The 16,104-nt window shown below is 50.8% G+C and overlaps 1 protein-coding gene across 1 annotated transcript; it reads right to left on the bottom strand.

Moving 5' to 3' along the window:
- Positions 1-1,337: 1,337 nt before the first annotated feature.
- LOC136391612 (beta-1,4-N-acetylgalactosaminyltransferase 3-like) lies at positions 1,338-15,464 on the bottom strand. The gene is given in 16 exon segments (XM_066363375.1): positions 1,338-1,437; positions 3,229-3,355; positions 3,979-4,132; positions 4,529-4,601; positions 4,832-4,985; positions 5,720-6,039; positions 7,947-8,070; positions 8,383-9,081; positions 9,749-9,810; positions 10,063-10,145; positions 11,571-11,680; positions 12,456-12,500; positions 12,503-12,598; positions 14,225-14,291; positions 14,428-14,618; positions 15,455-15,464. Coding segments are annotated over 16 exon segments (2,415 nt in total).
- Positions 15,465-16,104: the final 640 nt, after the last annotated feature.

Below are 16,104 nucleotides of genomic sequence, written 5' to 3'. Positions count from 1 at the left end.
AACAAATACAATATTTAAAATAAAGAACAGGTAAATTTAAATCAACAAACTGACCAGTATTTCAATGGGAACTATGGGCCTACTTTTGGCTAATGAGATGGTCAGTGTCCAGTTCCATATTTGTCAATGCTAGCCGTAACAAGTGATATGACGCGCTTCCGGAGCCCTGACGCGTGCGTCCCGCATTGCTGTGCTTTGTGGCACCACCACAGACAGCACACAGGATGCATCCTGTGCTCTCTCACTGTCCACCAATGAAAGAGGTGCCCCTTCCGGAAGTGCGGCGGGGGCCGGATAAATGGCCTCAGGGGGCCGCATGTGGCCTGCGGGCCGTAGTTTGGGGACCCCTGTCTTACTAAGGCATTCAATTCGGGTTGGCTAAACTGCTGAAGGGTTAATGACTGGTTGGCATCAGAAGAACCTTCAGATTCTACAACTATTTCCTCATGCATCTTATCAAAATACACTTGATCATCATGTTCACTTTCTTCGTCCTTAGAAGAAATAAAACCATTGAAAACTGGAACCGGGAGTGTCTCAGAGTGTGGGATATGTCGTATTGCTGAAGGAATACTAGGATATGCGATCATATGCTGTTTTTTCTTGCTGATGCCCTTTGTATGGATCAGACAGAAATAACAGTCACTGCTGTGGCCCTTAGGTTCATGCTGAACCATGGGAATACCAAAAGGCATTCTTTTGCATTTTCCTTTTGTCCAATCATGAAGCATTTCCTCACAGTTATGACACACAATATGAGGAGCCCAATTCTTGTCTTAATCGCCAAGTGGAACTTGAAAATAGGCATTATATACATAGGAGTGGGTCTGAGGTATGCAAGAGGGGACCCTCCCTAAAGGCACCACTCCCCCCCATGTCATAGTCAATGCTGAGTCTGGACAGTTACACTTTTGCTTTTCTGATAAAAATAATAATAAAAACCCCAATAAAATAAGTCCAATAGGAGAGTTTCCAGTTCCTGGTTACTGCTCCTGTGGGGAGCACTGGGTGGATGCTGGCATGCACCTCAAGGATTTAGGATGGTGTCACTCAAGCAGGTCTTCCCTTCCCTGACCTAACTGTGCAGCCCTCCCAGGAGCTGTACCGTCTCTGTGACTGGGCCCTCTTCCCAAAATCCTCCCTCTGGAGGCCCAGAGCAGCCATCTGTGTGAGGGGACAGCTCCCAGCTGAGTGGGGTGTTAGTGTCGAGGCCTCTCGGGGCCCAGTCACAGCTTCTGTGCCCCTCCTCGCTCCACCCAGCAGTCTGCAGGGTGCTGGGGGAGCAGCCGCAAGTCAAGGGGCGGGAAGTGGTCAGTCTAGTGGGCCACCCCTTGGGATCACGGCATCTTCATCCAGCGGCAGTTCCACATGCCCCGCTTGGAATGGAAGAAATTCCTGAGGGACAGACGTTTCACTTCCAGGCCTCCTTGGGGGATCCTGAGGGGGGGAGGGGCAGGGTGAGCCACAGAAGTGCAGGAGGCAACTGGGCTGCACACCTACTGCAGACCCTGCCCCTGTACTCTGGTTCACCAGCACAGGGTGGGGAGCAGGGCGGAGCGCAGAGCCCGGCGGCCTGGGTTGGAATCCCAGCTCTGCACTGTGTAAGTCATATCACCTCTCAGAGCCTCAGTTTGCTAAATCTCTACAAAGAGGATACTAATGATACATACACACTGCAGGGGGTGGTAAAGACCAGAGCTGCTGGACAGAGGTGCTAGGCACAGTTCTTGGCACTCAGCCAGCTGAGGACATGTCATATGTTTGATGGAGGCAGACGGCTGGAGCAGACCGTGTCCCTAGCCCTTCTCTGTCCCTTTACTACATGCACAGCCCACTGGGAGTCCCTCTCACAGAGAGGCCTAGATTTTAGGCAGGGTAGAAGTTACTGGAATCTGAAGCAGTTTCTCCTTGGGCCTCCACAGAGGCAGGAGGGTTGAGAACAGACCTGGAGGTCCGCAGCTTCCCAGCCCGGCAGGAAGAGCAGGGGTGGCTTTCAGTCTAGGCTTCTGTCCACTGTGGGAATCTGCTCGGATCTGACTTTATAAGAGCTGGGTTATCTGATATAACTCCCTCAACCTCCCTCCTCTGCACCTTAAATTCTCTTAGTGTTGTCTTCCTTTTCTTTCTTCCCTCCAGGGAAAAACATAACCACGTCCAATATTTAAGCCTCTGACACTTACTAGTTGTGAGATTTGGGGCAAGTTATTAACTTCTCAAGACTCAGTTTCCTCATCTGGAAAATGGAGATAATTGCATCCACCTCGCAGAGGTTTGGGAGGAATAAATTAGAGAGTGGATGTGAATCACTTACCAGGACAGACGCCCAATGACTGGTGGGGGGGTCTTGTCCTGTCTCTCGGGAGGCAGTGTATCCCTTCCTTGTCAAGGTCCCCACTGCCCCGGTGCTCCTGACCTTGATCTGTCCGTCTCCTCTGGACACTGTTCTAGCAATTAAACCTTTTCTTTCTTGGATTCCCCCAGCCCTTAGCCCCTGATCCTTAAGCCCAACTCTCAAAGAATCATCTTCTATCCCTCCCCTTCTCTTGGCAGCACATGTCTAGAGAGAGGAATCTAATACTAACATGGCCTCCATTTCACCACCACTGAGTTCTGCAGTCCCCTACAACCTGGGTCCCAGCCCAGCCAGCTCCCTGTCCTGCCGTTCCCTGAGGCTTTTCATACCAGTAACCATTTCCACCTCCCTGAAACTCCCTTCTTCCCAGGCTTCTAGGGGCCCAGAGCCTCTGGAATAGCTTGCTGCCCTTTAAAGGTGCACACAACCGCTTTTGCTGGCTCTAAAGTCTTTGCTGGCCCTGTGGCCTGTCTCTCTTACCCATCCCAAAACTTCAGTCTCCTCCCCAAGGCCACTGCAGAGGGGAGGAGAGCGCCACCTGGAGGATGCAGCCCTGTACACCCACTGCGACTTGCTCACCGCTCGGAACATTATCATTTACTTTTTGTACAGATCAGTTTTTGCTTATCCCTGGCAGTTTTACCAAGCACTTTCCATGTCAGCCCTGTGATAGAGATAGAGGCTGTATCCTCCCCTTTCACAGGTGGGGAAACTGAGTCAGCGAGGGATGTAATTGGGGCCCAGTGCCTTCGCCTGCTTGTGGGGAACCTGCAGCCCAGGGGACTAGGTCTAGGATGCTCTTACCCCTTCCCTCTCCAGAGCACCTGATGGATGAAACCCCAGCAGACCCCTCAGGTGCCCCCCTTTCCAGTCACCTGTCCAGCAACTCCCAGTCTTCCCCACCCCAGCGGTCTCGGAATTCCTTGGTGTTCATGCCCCCGATCCTGTCCAGGTCTGACTTGTAGATGCCAAGCAGTCCAAACCCGTTCACCTCCCAGTAGCCTGTGGACAGACTCATAGCTCCAGGTGAGGTAAGCCAGGGCCCAGGAGGAAGGGAGAAAGGAAGGCTTCCATTGGCATCCTAGAGCCCTTTCTAAAACAAATTGATGAGGTGCCTGAGGCTAAAAACTGTCTCATCTGGGCAAGTCCCTAGCCTGCTTTTTTTTTTTTTTGGGGGGGGGGGGAGGAGCCCTCTGAGATAGGGTTCAGGGTGCAGTGAAAGCAGTAGTCCCACCAAGGAGTGACCCTGGGCTGGTGACAGCCCTACAAGAGGATCTCGCAACAGTAGCTACTAAAGGCACAGCTGAGTGTCATTTCCCTCTCCAGAGGCAGTGTCCTCACAGGACACAGAGTCTGGCACATAGTAAGTGCTTAATAAACGTTGGATGAATGAATAAAGGGGAAGATGGGGCAGGCAGTGCTCATCATCGCTGCTGCTGTGGCTGTCAGCACAGACTTCAGGGAACATCTCTGGATGGTCCAGGGAATGGAGGAGCAGGAGGGCGGGGTGGGGCGTGGGGGAGGCTGACGCTGCTGTGGTAGGCAGAACTATTTCCAGCTCTGAGGTTAAGAACCAAGGCCAGAGAGATCCTTCCTACCCTCCCTAGCCGAGGGCAAGGCCTCACCCTCAGGCCTTTGGGGGGTGGCCCCACAATGCAGCCTCATCACCATGGGAGCGAAGGCCATCTTGCCCTCCACACAGTGTTTCCGGATGCTGTCCATGACTCCAGCTGGGAAGTGGATGTGGAGGTCACAGAGGAAGATAATGCTGTGCGGGTCCTGGGGACAGATGTGGGAGCATCAGCAGACCCTCCAACCAGGGCTCGGAAGCCAAGCCACTCTCTGGGACAGTCCTCTGGCTCTTCCATTTGCATGAATGACTGACAAACTTTCATAAAACACACTATCGGGCAGATTTCCATAGCTCTAGGCATCAGAGCACAGTTCTTATAATCAGAAGGTAAATTCTGACTCCTCCCCCACTCTTTATGGATCCCAAGGGCTCTGGACAAATGCTCCCTTGTCATTTGTTTAGTCCCACCCAGGCAACACAACAGAAAAGACCCCTGTCTCCTCACTCCTTCCTCCCTGAGGAGCTGTCTTCTATAGCCCAAATATCTCTCTCATCTCAGTCAACTCTTAGTCACATGTCCCAAGCCCCTCCTTGTCCATTACCTTCACCAGGTCTATGCCAGCCTGAAGTCCAGCTGAGCGCTCGAAGTTTCCACTGAGCTTCATGTACTGGTAGCTGCAGGGGAGGAGAGAAGAGGGGATGAGCATTGGGACTTGGTGGTGGCTGTCCCCTGAAGGCAAGTAGCAGGCATACAGTAGAAATGATGTGTTCCTGGAATGAGACTATGGGCAGAGACGGGGCATCTGCAAAGCTGGGTGAGATTTCTAGCTCTGCCCTGGACCCAGCTGTCCTGAGACCTTAGGAAGGAGAGGGTTCTGGCTGCACCAGCCAGGAAACCTCCTCACCTCCTCAGCTTGGATCTTTTTAGGACCGTCTCGACATCCATGTCCTCACTGCTATAGTCGGTGATGATGATGTTGAAGTGTGAGTCGCCAGTGACCTGGAAAAGCTTTTCCATGTCTCTGATGAACTGTTGCACCCAGCACGCCTGGTTCTTCACTACCCGAGAGGGGCGGCCAGAGAAAGAGAAGCAGAGGTAACACAAAGAAGGGCACGTCCACTCTTGGGCCCTGCATGCTTCGGGGCCCATCAGACCTCTGCTCAGGGGCAATGCAGCTATGGGAAACCGGGAGCAACAGTGTAAAAGGAAGGCAGTGGTGAGCTCACCATTGCAGGGGTCTTTATACCCTCCCTGCTCCTGCACAGCCAGCCTCCCGGGCAGGGCACCCTGAGGAGGCCTTCGACTGGGACTTGTCATTAGTTCTCTCATAGCAACCCGCATGCTCTGACACTAAAACCTGTAATCTGTCTGTCTTATTGCCATCATTTATGTCCTGTCTTATCCCATTGTTATACTCCTATCTGTTACCAGGTCCCCTTTCTCATTATAAAAACCAGCTAACCCATTCTACTAGGTTAAAATACTCCCTGTCGTATTTTCCCAGACCAGCTGTAACTCCCAGCACAACCCCCACTGACTGTCACACCCAACCCTGCAGTCCGGTACCACAGAAAGAGCAGTGGCCACAAGTCAGTAGCTGTTCTCTGCTCCAATGCTGTGTATCCATGTAAACTTGGATAACTGACTTTTCTCTTAGGAGCTTTAGATCCTTGACTGTAAAGTGGCCATTTTCACAAGTTCCTGTGAGATCAAGTCAGCCAGCAGAGACCTGGGTGCTCACTATTAAGATCCCTGCTCTGCTGACAATGCCCAGGCTCGGCTGAAGGCTCACCAGGCACGATGAAGTGGACCACGGCTCTGTGATTCCAGGAGAAGCCCTGGGGCCAGCACAGCTTGGGCTCTGGGGCCCGGACATTCAAGACCCGTCTCCGGTGGTTGTGTGGGCCCCAGACCAGGCTCTGCAGGTTCCGGGCCTCGGCCTCTTCCCCACCAGCTGGATCGATGCCCTGCCAGCCTCGCGCAGACACGTACTCAGAGAGCCGCACCAGGCGTTGGCCTTGCTCCAGCAGCTCGAGCTCCAGGAGGTAGCGACCTCCACGTAGCTGGTCCTGACGCTTCTCCACATTCACAATGTGCCGCAGCTGGTATCTCCTATGGCAAAAAGGGTGGGGGGCTTGAGTTTTTCTTTCCCCCCTCTTTGGGGTAACATGGTGTGGTAAAAGTATGCACGGCCAATTATCAAGAGACCCTAGTTTTTGTCCCAGTTTTGCCACTGGCTAAGATGCTTGCGCAAGATGCTTAACCTCTCTAGTGCTCCCTGCCTCCATCTTTAAAAATGCATCTATGGGGCTGGGATGATCTCTAAAATCTCTTTTATAGCTCTGAGATCATATATAAGGTGAAAGAGTTTTTTTCAGAAGTTGACCCTCAACTTCTGTTCAATCAACAGTGCATAAAATACAATTATGTAATGTATTAATCACCATTAAATCTTGATTAGTTGGCTCAACATCATTAGTCAATAGGGAAATGCAAATTAAAAGCACAATGTGATAGCATTTCACACCCATTAGGACAATTTATTTTTCCTTAGGAAAATAACAAGTGTTGGCAAGAATGCAGAAAAACTGGAACCTTCATTCACTGCTGATAGGAATGTAAAATGCTGCAGCTGATTTGGAAAAGAGATTGGCAGACCCCAAAATGTTAAACATAGAGTTACCATATGACCCAACAATTCTACTCTTAGGTGTATAACCCAGAGAACTGAAAACATGTTCACACAAAAACTTAGTATACAAATATTCACAGTAGCATTGCATTCATAATAGCCAAAAAGTGGAAACAACCCAAATGTCAATTAACTGATGAAAGGATACACAATATGTGGTATAGCCATACAATGGAATGTTATACAGTGATATAAAGGACTGAAATACGCAATACATTCTACAACGTGGATGAGCCTTGAAAACATTTTGCTAATGTTAGAAGACAGACACAAAAGGCCACATATTATATAATTCCATGTATATGAAATGTCTAGAATGGGTAAATCAGTAGTAATGAAGAGTAGAGTAGTGGTTGCCATGGACTAGGAGGTGGGAGGAATGGGAAATAACCACTAATAGCTACAGGGATCCTTTTAAAAGTAAAAATGTTTTGGAATCAGACAGTGGTGATGGTTATACAACAGTATGAATATACTTAAAAGACCATTGAACTGTACACTCTAAAATGGTAGGTTTAATGGTATGTGAATTTTATCTCAATTAAAAAAATGTTCATTGGTTAGATGAGTGAAACAACAAAGAACTCAGCCATGTCTTCTGCCCTGGCCTTTCTAGCGCATATCTGGGGTTCTTATTAGTCTCTTTTAGCCACAGTTTTGCCTGATTTGTTTTTTTATGGGTTTTTTTTTTCATTTATTATGTGAGAGGCGGGGATGCAGAGACAGACTCCAGCATGCACGCTGACAGGATCCACTCAGCAGGCCCACTAGGGGGCGATGCTTTGCCCATCTAGAGTGTTGCACTGTTGCTCAGCAACCAAGACATTTTAGTGCCTGAGATGGAGGCCATGGAGCCATCCTCAGCGCCTGGGGCCAACTCGCTCAAACTACTTGAGCCATGAATGCAGGAAGGGAATAGAGAGATATAAAGAGAGAGAGAGAGAGAGAGAAGGGGTGATGTGGAGAAGCAGATGGGCGCTTCTCCTGTGTGCCCTGACCAGAAATAGAACCCAGGACATCCACACTACAGGCTGACGCTCTACCACTGAGCCAACTGTCCAGGGCCTGACTTGTCTTTTTAATAGCTCCTTCCCTAAGAGGGGGACCACATTCAACAAGTCTTCCCAGTGCTCTTGGGCTGGGAATCCAGGCATTTCAGAACCTTGCCTGATGGTGGGACAAAGACCTAACTGGTCCAGGTCACCTCCAGGGGCAAGGTCTCCAGGCACTTTTCCTTCCCGGAAGTCTGCAGCAGGAGAACCTGCTACAGCCCCCAAGTCCCTGGCCCCTGCCTCAGCCCAGGCCCCGGGAGAGCCCTTTCCCTTACCCCCGGCTCCTCTGGTTGAGCTTCCTTAAGAAGACCCATGTGATCTCGAGAGCCTCCTGCTCTGGAAGCAGTAGGTTGCCAGACATGTTGCAGTTCAGATCAATCTAGTCCAGGGATCCCCAAACTTTTTACACAGGGGGCCATTTCACTGTCCCTCAGACTGTTGGAGGGCTGGACTATAAAAAAAACTATGAACAAATCCCTATGCACACTGCACATATCTTATTTTAAAGTAAAAAAACAAAACGGGAACAAATACAATATTTAAAATAAAGAACAAGTAAATTTGAATCAACAAACTGACCAGTATTTCAATGGGAACTATGCTCCTCTCACTGACCACCAATGAAAGAGGTGCCCCTTCCGGAAGTGCGGCGGGGGCCGGATAAATGGCCTCAGGGGGCCGCATGCGGCCCGCGGGCCGTAGTTTGGGGACCCCTGATCTAGTCAGTCCGCTGGGCTTGGAAGTCAAGGTTCCATGCACTGAAGGTTTGGTCCCAGTTTACCACTGGGTCATACATGGCCACATATTCAAACACCTAACTCACATCCTCTTCCTCCTCCTCTTCTTCACCCTCTTCATCTCTCTCCATGTGTCCTTTCTGGACTGCAGCTGCTACCACCTCCTCTTCTCCAGGCCAACCCCTCCTTGGGGCCAGAGGCTCCATCCTGTCACCCTTCCTCTGCTCTGCAATGTAGGACTCGACTTGATTAAGCCACTGGGACTGCCCGAGAGTCTTGCTGGGGCTGTCACCAGTGGGCCTGGGCCTTTGGACTTGAGGCAGGTTCTCCACCAGGTGCCCATGGGGCCATCTGTCAGAATGAGGTGCATCTTGGCTGGGCTCAGGGCTGGGTTTTCTCTCCTTCTTTACTGATTGCTGGCCTGAGACATTGCTGGTCCTCATTGGGAAGAGAGCTGTAGATTTCTGCTTGGAAAGGGGTGCCAACAGCCCCTCCCGGGACTGAGCCAGGAGTTTCCGCAGGCTTCAGAGGCAGTAGTCAGCGACATCTTTCCCAGGGGTAGAAGTAGGCACTTCTTTTCCCTCTGGCATCTTGGCATTCTGGTCATTGGAATCAGGGGTCTCCTCTGCCGCCTCTCCATACTGGGACTCTTCTAGAAGGCCTTCCTCAAAACCTATCATTAATAAAAACCATTCCTCAAGTCAGAGTTTTCAACCTTTTCCCCAAGAAGATAAACAACACAGCTGATGATTATAGATGTGATACTCCAAGGGGTATCAGATGGGGATGGCACCTGGGCTCTGCCACCTACTGTGTGTGACCTGGGGCAAGTCACTCAACCTCAGTAACCCCAGTTTCTTCATTTGCATGGAGGGAATAATACTCCATCTTCCATAGGGTTTTTGTGAAGACAGAATAATATATAGTACACAAAGTGCCCAGCAGGTGCCTGGCACAGGTAGAATCCCAACAAATGGCCCCAGCAAGGCTCCAGTGCCTCAAGAAGAAAGGCCACAGGAAGACAGTGCTTCTCTGTAGCAGAACTTCTCAAATGACATGCCAGGGAGAGCGCGCCCTCCCGCAGCAGCCCAAGTCATCTCCCCGAGCTCGAAATCTCCTCCAGCTGACCCAGCTGCTGTTACCAACAGCCAGGTTCTACCGGTGCCCTGATATGGAAAAGCTGGGAATACTACCCTGTGCCCTTGGGTGTGGGAGGAGGGGCCATGTGGTGTGCATTTTAAGTTCCTTGGGGCAGGGCTGGCATGGTCTGAACTTCTAGAAAAAGACCATGGTCACCCACCCCTCCCAGCCTGACCTGAAAGCCTCAGCTCACTCTGTACCTGGCTGCTCCGGTCCCTGCTTCTCAGGCTGGTCAATCTTGATGTACTCCTGAAAGTTGAACCTACAGGAGGAAGGGAGAGGCAGCCTGGTACTGGTGCCCTGCAGGCAAAGAGGAGGCTCTGCAGAAGTCCAGCAGCAGTCCACGTCACGCCCCAGACCAGCGCAGAGGAGAGTGTGTGTGGGCCTGTGAGGACAGGAGGTGCCCCGGAAGAGCCAAGGCTCCTTGGGCTGGGAGGACGCCTGCAGTCCCTCTAGTCCAGCAGCTCTCCCGGCTCCTGCAGAGCGCCGTCTTGTCCCTTTCAGTGTGGCTCACCTGTCCTGGTAGAAGCATTTGTTGTCGGTTTCTATGTGGCTCAGGCGGGTGTACTCATTAGGGTAAACAAAGGACAGATGAACCTGGAGGTAGAGAAAGAGGCAGCAGGAGAAAGGTGGGATCTTGGTAAGAAATCAGCTAACCAGAACTGAGCCTGCCTCCCCCTACCCCCACCCCCATCCCTTTGGGACCTGTAGGGAGAGAAGGTCTACTCTGAGCTCTGAATGAAACATCTGCTTCCGCAGACCTGGATTCCACTCCACTCTTACGCTTCCCCTCTGGGCTCTCTGGACCTAACATCACCCCTGACCTAGCGAGCCCCCCAGTGCAGGGTCCCTCCTCTCCCGATCGAGCTCATTCTCCCCAGCTGCAGCTCGGACCCTTCCCTCCTCCTCCTTCCATCTTATCCTCCCCGTCAACCTCTCCACCTTTACCTGCAATCCCATCACACTGGAACAACCTCTTTTATTTTTTTTTATTTATTTTTATTTATTTATTTATTTATTTTGTATTTTTCTGAAGCTGGAAACAGGGAGAGACAGTCAGACAGACTCCCGCATGCACCCATCCGGGATCCACCCGGCTCGCCCACCAGGGGCGACGCTCTGCCCACCAAGGGGCAATGCTCTGCCCCTCCGGGGCGTCGCTCTGCCGCGACCAGAGCCACTCTAGCGCCTGGGGCAGAGGCCAAGGAGCCATCCCCAGCGCCAGGGCCATCTTTGCTCCAATGGAGCCTTGGCTGCAGGAGGGGAAGAAAGAGACAGAGAGGAAGGAGGGAGGCGTGGTGGAGAAGCAAATGGGCGCTTCTCCTATGTGCCCTGGCCAGGAATAGAACCCAGGTCCCCCGCACGCCAGGCCGACACTCTACTGCTGAGCCAACCGGCCAGGGCCAACAACCTCTTTTATTATTACACTTTTTGCCTCCCTCAAACACAGCTCAAGGCAATCCCCATCCAATACCCTCTGGGTGACTCCTCAGCCGTCCTCTGAGTCCTGGCCACTCGCTACCTGCCTCCAGGACTCTCTCGTAATCATCTCCGGATCTGGGTAGGTTCGTTCTGCCTCTCCAGTTTTTACCTAGGCTGGAGATTTCCTATGTTCCCCTCCATACTTCATTTCCCCAGTGCCTTGTCTATGAGTTTAATGAATAACGCTGGCTGACTGGCTGGTAGGACTGACCCAGGCAGGACAGGGTTGTGTGGCTCAAGGAGCAGAGAGTGTAAGAAGCCTCGCGCCAGCCCACCATCATCACTGTGGCAGAACTGGGGTATGTGGGCTTCTTAAGGCAGAACTCCACTCTCAGGCTTTGTAGGGCCATCCATCTGGGCCGGAAGCACGCGGAATGTGTTCTCCCAGCCCAGAGACTGTAAGGCCATCTGTCTGCCAGGGAGCGATGTGGGGAGGAGGGGGAAGTCCGCCTCAGCAACCACCCATCTCGACCATAGGCATCCAGCCCTCTCTCATTCCCGCTCCCCACCCCCCACGCCCCGTGCGGGTCCCAGACTTACAAACCTGAGGCCTTGGTAGCGCTGAAGGGGGAGCCCATCCACCAGGTAACTGGGCTTGTAGGGACAATCAGGCAGGACATGGCGGAGATGGGACTTGGAGATCAGAGGCACTGAGGACAGACAGTAAGGGAAGAGGAAGGAGGGTGGGGTGAGAGCCTAGAACTGGGGCTAGCTTAGAGCCACAAAGGCTCCCAGCTGCAGAGTCAGGGCTAAAGCCCTCTGCCCTGAGCAGGCACCATTCTGTATTCACTCGAGGCAGCTGTGGTCAAGTCCATGGCCATTGGCTGTGGCTGTCAGACCAAGGCTGGCTTCACCCTTCTGGGGCAGGGCAGTCATGGAGCACCTTGGTGGCAGAGAACTCAAACAGTCCCTAGTTCAGGCACAGTACAGGGGTTTAGAGACTTCCAAGAGGCCACTAAGCCTCACCCTAGTGCAGTTCAATAATTGAATTTCCTTCAAGAAGTGGGGTAGGGAATGCAGGACTTGACTTTGTCATCTTCTAAAATGTACACGTTCCCAAAAGTTTAAGACTCTAACACCGTAGTGGGAACATATTTCTCGCACTGGATGACAAGCCAGAATCCACTAAGAAACTATGTATCTGTGCTTGCAGAGGGACACGCAGGGCAATTCTGGGTTCTAGTTCTCTTTCTAGTCCTGGGTGGTAGTTACACAAATGTTTGCTTTATAATGACTTGTATATAGTAAAGTTGTACATATATATTTTTGTACTTTTCTGTAGGCATGTCATATTTTACACTACAATCTTTGGGTTTTGGGACACTGCTAGAACTTACAGGTCTCCTGAGTCTCCTCCACCCACACCATGGACCTGGCAGTGTATTGTCCCCAGACTGGGTGAAAAGTGTGCAGCTGAGGCCTCACCTCGATAGAGGGTGTCCCGAGGGTCAGGCCGAAGCATGTCAGCAGAGGCTGCTCATCTGGGGGATGAGAGTCCAAGGAGCCTGTATGGCTGGCTGCTGTCTGTGGGATGTGACCCACCTCATCCATCCTTAGGAACATCTCATCTGGGCCAGGGAGGGGAGAAGAGAGCGCAGCTGTGAGCTCTGGAGCCAAGCCAGCTGGGAACCAGGCCCTGCCTCTCTGAGAGGCCCAGGAGAGGCTCCGTCAAGGGACCTGTATGCCCACAGGGGCAGTACAGGGTGTGCTTGCCCTCTTCCCTCGAACCCTGCCTCTCCATAACTTGTGGTTTCAGCTCTATGTCTCCCTTTGACCCCTATCACTGGCCCTATGACTAGCACACACCACAATCTTTGTGGGAATTGGAAAAAGACACAGCTTCCTCAAAATCTTTTACTGCTATCTGCTGGAAATTTGTCATTATAAGTATGTTTAATTTACTGAAGAAACACATATATAGCACTTACTAAATAATAAGCCAGGCATATTCTAAGCATCTTACAAATAACCCATTTAATCTTTATAACACTACATGACTTATGTACTATTGTTATTATTCCTATTTTACAGACAAGGAACTGTGGCAAAGAGACTCTAAGTCATTTGCCTAAGATCACACAACGGATAAGTTTGAACCTAGGCAGTCCAGTCTCGGCCTGCAGGTCATGCTGCCTCTCCAGCAGACAGTCAGCAAGCCTACAAGGAACAGGGTGCCCCCCAGCCTCCCGTAGCCTGCGTGGCAGCCCTGCTCCTCTGAGGGCTGGTTGCCTGTCTCTGCTCTCTGCCTTCTGGGTTCATTTGTCTTCCACCTCAAATAGAGCTCACCTTCTACACACAAGGCTAGTTACCTCTGGTCCATCTTACTAGTTCCTTACCTGAACTTTGCTCTTTCTTCTCAGTTCACAGCAATTCTATGGATTCCAATTCTCCCCTCTTTCTCTTGCAGCAACCCAACAACTCACAGTCTTCCCCTTCTGCCTTGACCTTGAGGCCTCTTTGCTTTGATCACTGGCAGCCTCCTCCCACTCACGATGCCCATTCCACATTGCCACCCGCTCCCGTGAACCCTGGCCTTCCCTTTTCTCTCCCTCCTGCCAGTCTCTCTCACACACTTCTGCAGCCTTCCCAGTCCCTCCCAGCGCCTGTTTTTCCCTTTCTCCCTTAGGGTTCTAGCCCTGTCTGTTCTTCCTACACCCAGGCCCCTCAGGGTCCCACCTGCCATGTGGCAGTTTCTTAATGGGATCTCCAGATAAGAGTCTTGCCAAGAAAATCATCAGCAATAAATAGTATAATGGAAGAATTCATTTACTGCAAATTAAAAGCAGTTGAGGAAGCTTCCTCTTCCCTGCCATGGCTTGGAAAGAACCCCAGTTGCCTCATTTGCCAAACAGGAGATGGGCCTCATTCAGGTTTTTCATCTGGAGTGAACCCTGTGGTCTCTAGATCCCCTTAAAATTATATGCAAAACATTGTGTGTGGTGCACAAGAAAATTTTTCTGAGGTGAGGACACCAAGAGCTTCCATCAGGTTGCCAAGGGGTCCCTGACCTCTGAAGGTTGAGGATCTCTGACCTGAGGGTCCCTTCTGTGCCTGTCCCTTCACACCCATGTCCCAAGCACCTCGAGCTTTAGTCTCAACCTCCCATCCTTCCCTGACCCAATTCCCCCGGAGCTCGGCTTCCCCGGTGGGCACCACCTCATCTCCACCTCAGATGAGGGGTGGAGCCTACTCACTGGTGAAGACGGACAGGGAAGGGGAGTCACTGATGGTGAACTTGGCTTCAGGGTCATTCTGTCGCCACTGGAAGAGGAGAGAGGGTGGACACAGAAGGCTGGAGGTGGCTAGATCTCGAAAAAGGTTCAAGGGTCTTCCCTCGAGGGAAGAGGAGAGTGGCTACGAGCTGAGCTCAGAGAGGCAGGATCTGCTACACACTCACCGCGACTTCCACGTGATTGGTGCCCTCGTCGTTCTGCTTGTGCAGCACCTCAAAGTAGTACCTGCGGGAGGCTGACAGGCTGACGGGAGAGGAGAGCAGACAAACAGAGGCTGCCTCCAGCCCTGTGGTCAACCACTGTGTCCACCTGGTCCCACCTGCCCCCACCACCTGGACACCCTCTGTATTGTGCTCTTAAGAGCCCCAAGGCCTTGCCATTTAGCCACCTGGGTTAGAGTCCCCACTCTACCACTAATTAAAAGTGTAACCTTAGTTTTCTCTTCCGGAAGATGGTGATGATAATAGTACTTACTTCACAGGACAATTGGAAGAAACAAATAAAATATGATAAATAATCCTTATAGAGTTGTTACTATGTGCTAGGCACTTTTCCAAGTACTTTATATACACTAAGCCACCTAATCCTTGCTTGTAGATGAGAACACAGAGACACAGAAATCTTGGTAGTTTGTCCAAGGTCACTGAGGTCATGTGTGATGGGGCTGGATGGGGACCCAGGCAGCCATGTTTCAGAGCCTATGTCCTTAGCTGCTACCACAGAGACCGGCACACAGCAAGTGCTCTTTGCAAGCTGGATTGTCTTGTTATTATCAACAAATATATGATATATTTTCCCCATAAAGCCAACACATGTTTTTGTTTGTATGTGTTCCCGCCACCAGGTAGTGCTCTGAGGTTGGGCCAAGTCCCCCCTTCCAGCCTGTTCAAGTAATTCCAGGCACTCCAGTGGGGAAAGGCCTTTGTTTCCCTCCATCTACCAAGGGATAGGCGACTAGGACCTTTCTTTATACAGCACAGCAGCTCAGGCAGTACAGACGTGGACATTTGTGGGTACAAAGAAAACGTGAAGGGCAAGTACGGGGAGAAAAGGGTCCTATTTTTGTTTTCCAATTCTGAATGTCACCAAATAGCTGTCATTAAGTCAGAGCCTCCTCTGGGTCTCAGTTTCTCCATCAGTAAAATGAGAAAGGATGAGCCAGATGGTTTCTAAGTGAAAGGCTTTGTTTACCAAAATGCATGGGTGCGAATCACACTGACCCTTGGGAATAAGGAAGGCTGGAGAGTGGAGGGGACACAATGAGGGAAGGCAGGAGAATGGAGGGGACACACTAGTTCTATGACTTGGATTTGGCTTCAGCACCTGGGGGAAGTTGGGGTTTCTTTGCCACTGTTGAGAATGTCATGACACTCGCTACTCACCTCACTGGCTTGGAAATTTGACTCCTTTGCATTTTCCTTTTGCCCAGTTATGAAGCATTTCCTCAAAATTATGACACACAATATGAGGAGCCCAATTCTTGTCTTGATCGCCAAGAGGAACTTGAAAATAGGCAATATATACACGTGTTGCAAATGATGAAATATTGCACCTTTGACATTGAAGTGTATAACAGCCACATATATAACAGAAGGTGTCAGGACTATTCTTACATTTACACCTACTCGAAGAAGCCATGATTCAATCTTAAAACAAAATAAGAGGGTGTTTTTATCAGATAATAATTTTTTACATTTAAAATAAAGTGTTTCTCCCGAGCTCAGCTGTCCCACAAACACAGAAAGCAAGGATACTTTGTGAAACCTCTCTGTTGTCCTAGCAAGAAATTTACCATTTTAATATCTACACAAATGATCCAGTTATGCTCTTCATACCACGTG

The sequence above is a fragment of the Saccopteryx leptura genome, chromosome 2 (assembly GCF_036850995.1).
Source record: "Saccopteryx leptura isolate mSacLep1 chromosome 2, mSacLep1_pri_phased_curated, whole genome shotgun sequence".
Classification (NCBI taxonomy): Eukaryota; Metazoa; Chordata; class Mammalia; order Chiroptera; family Emballonuridae; genus Saccopteryx; species Saccopteryx leptura.
Note: the sequence above shows the minus strand (reverse complement) of the source record. Positions and strands in the feature narration are given on the sequence as shown.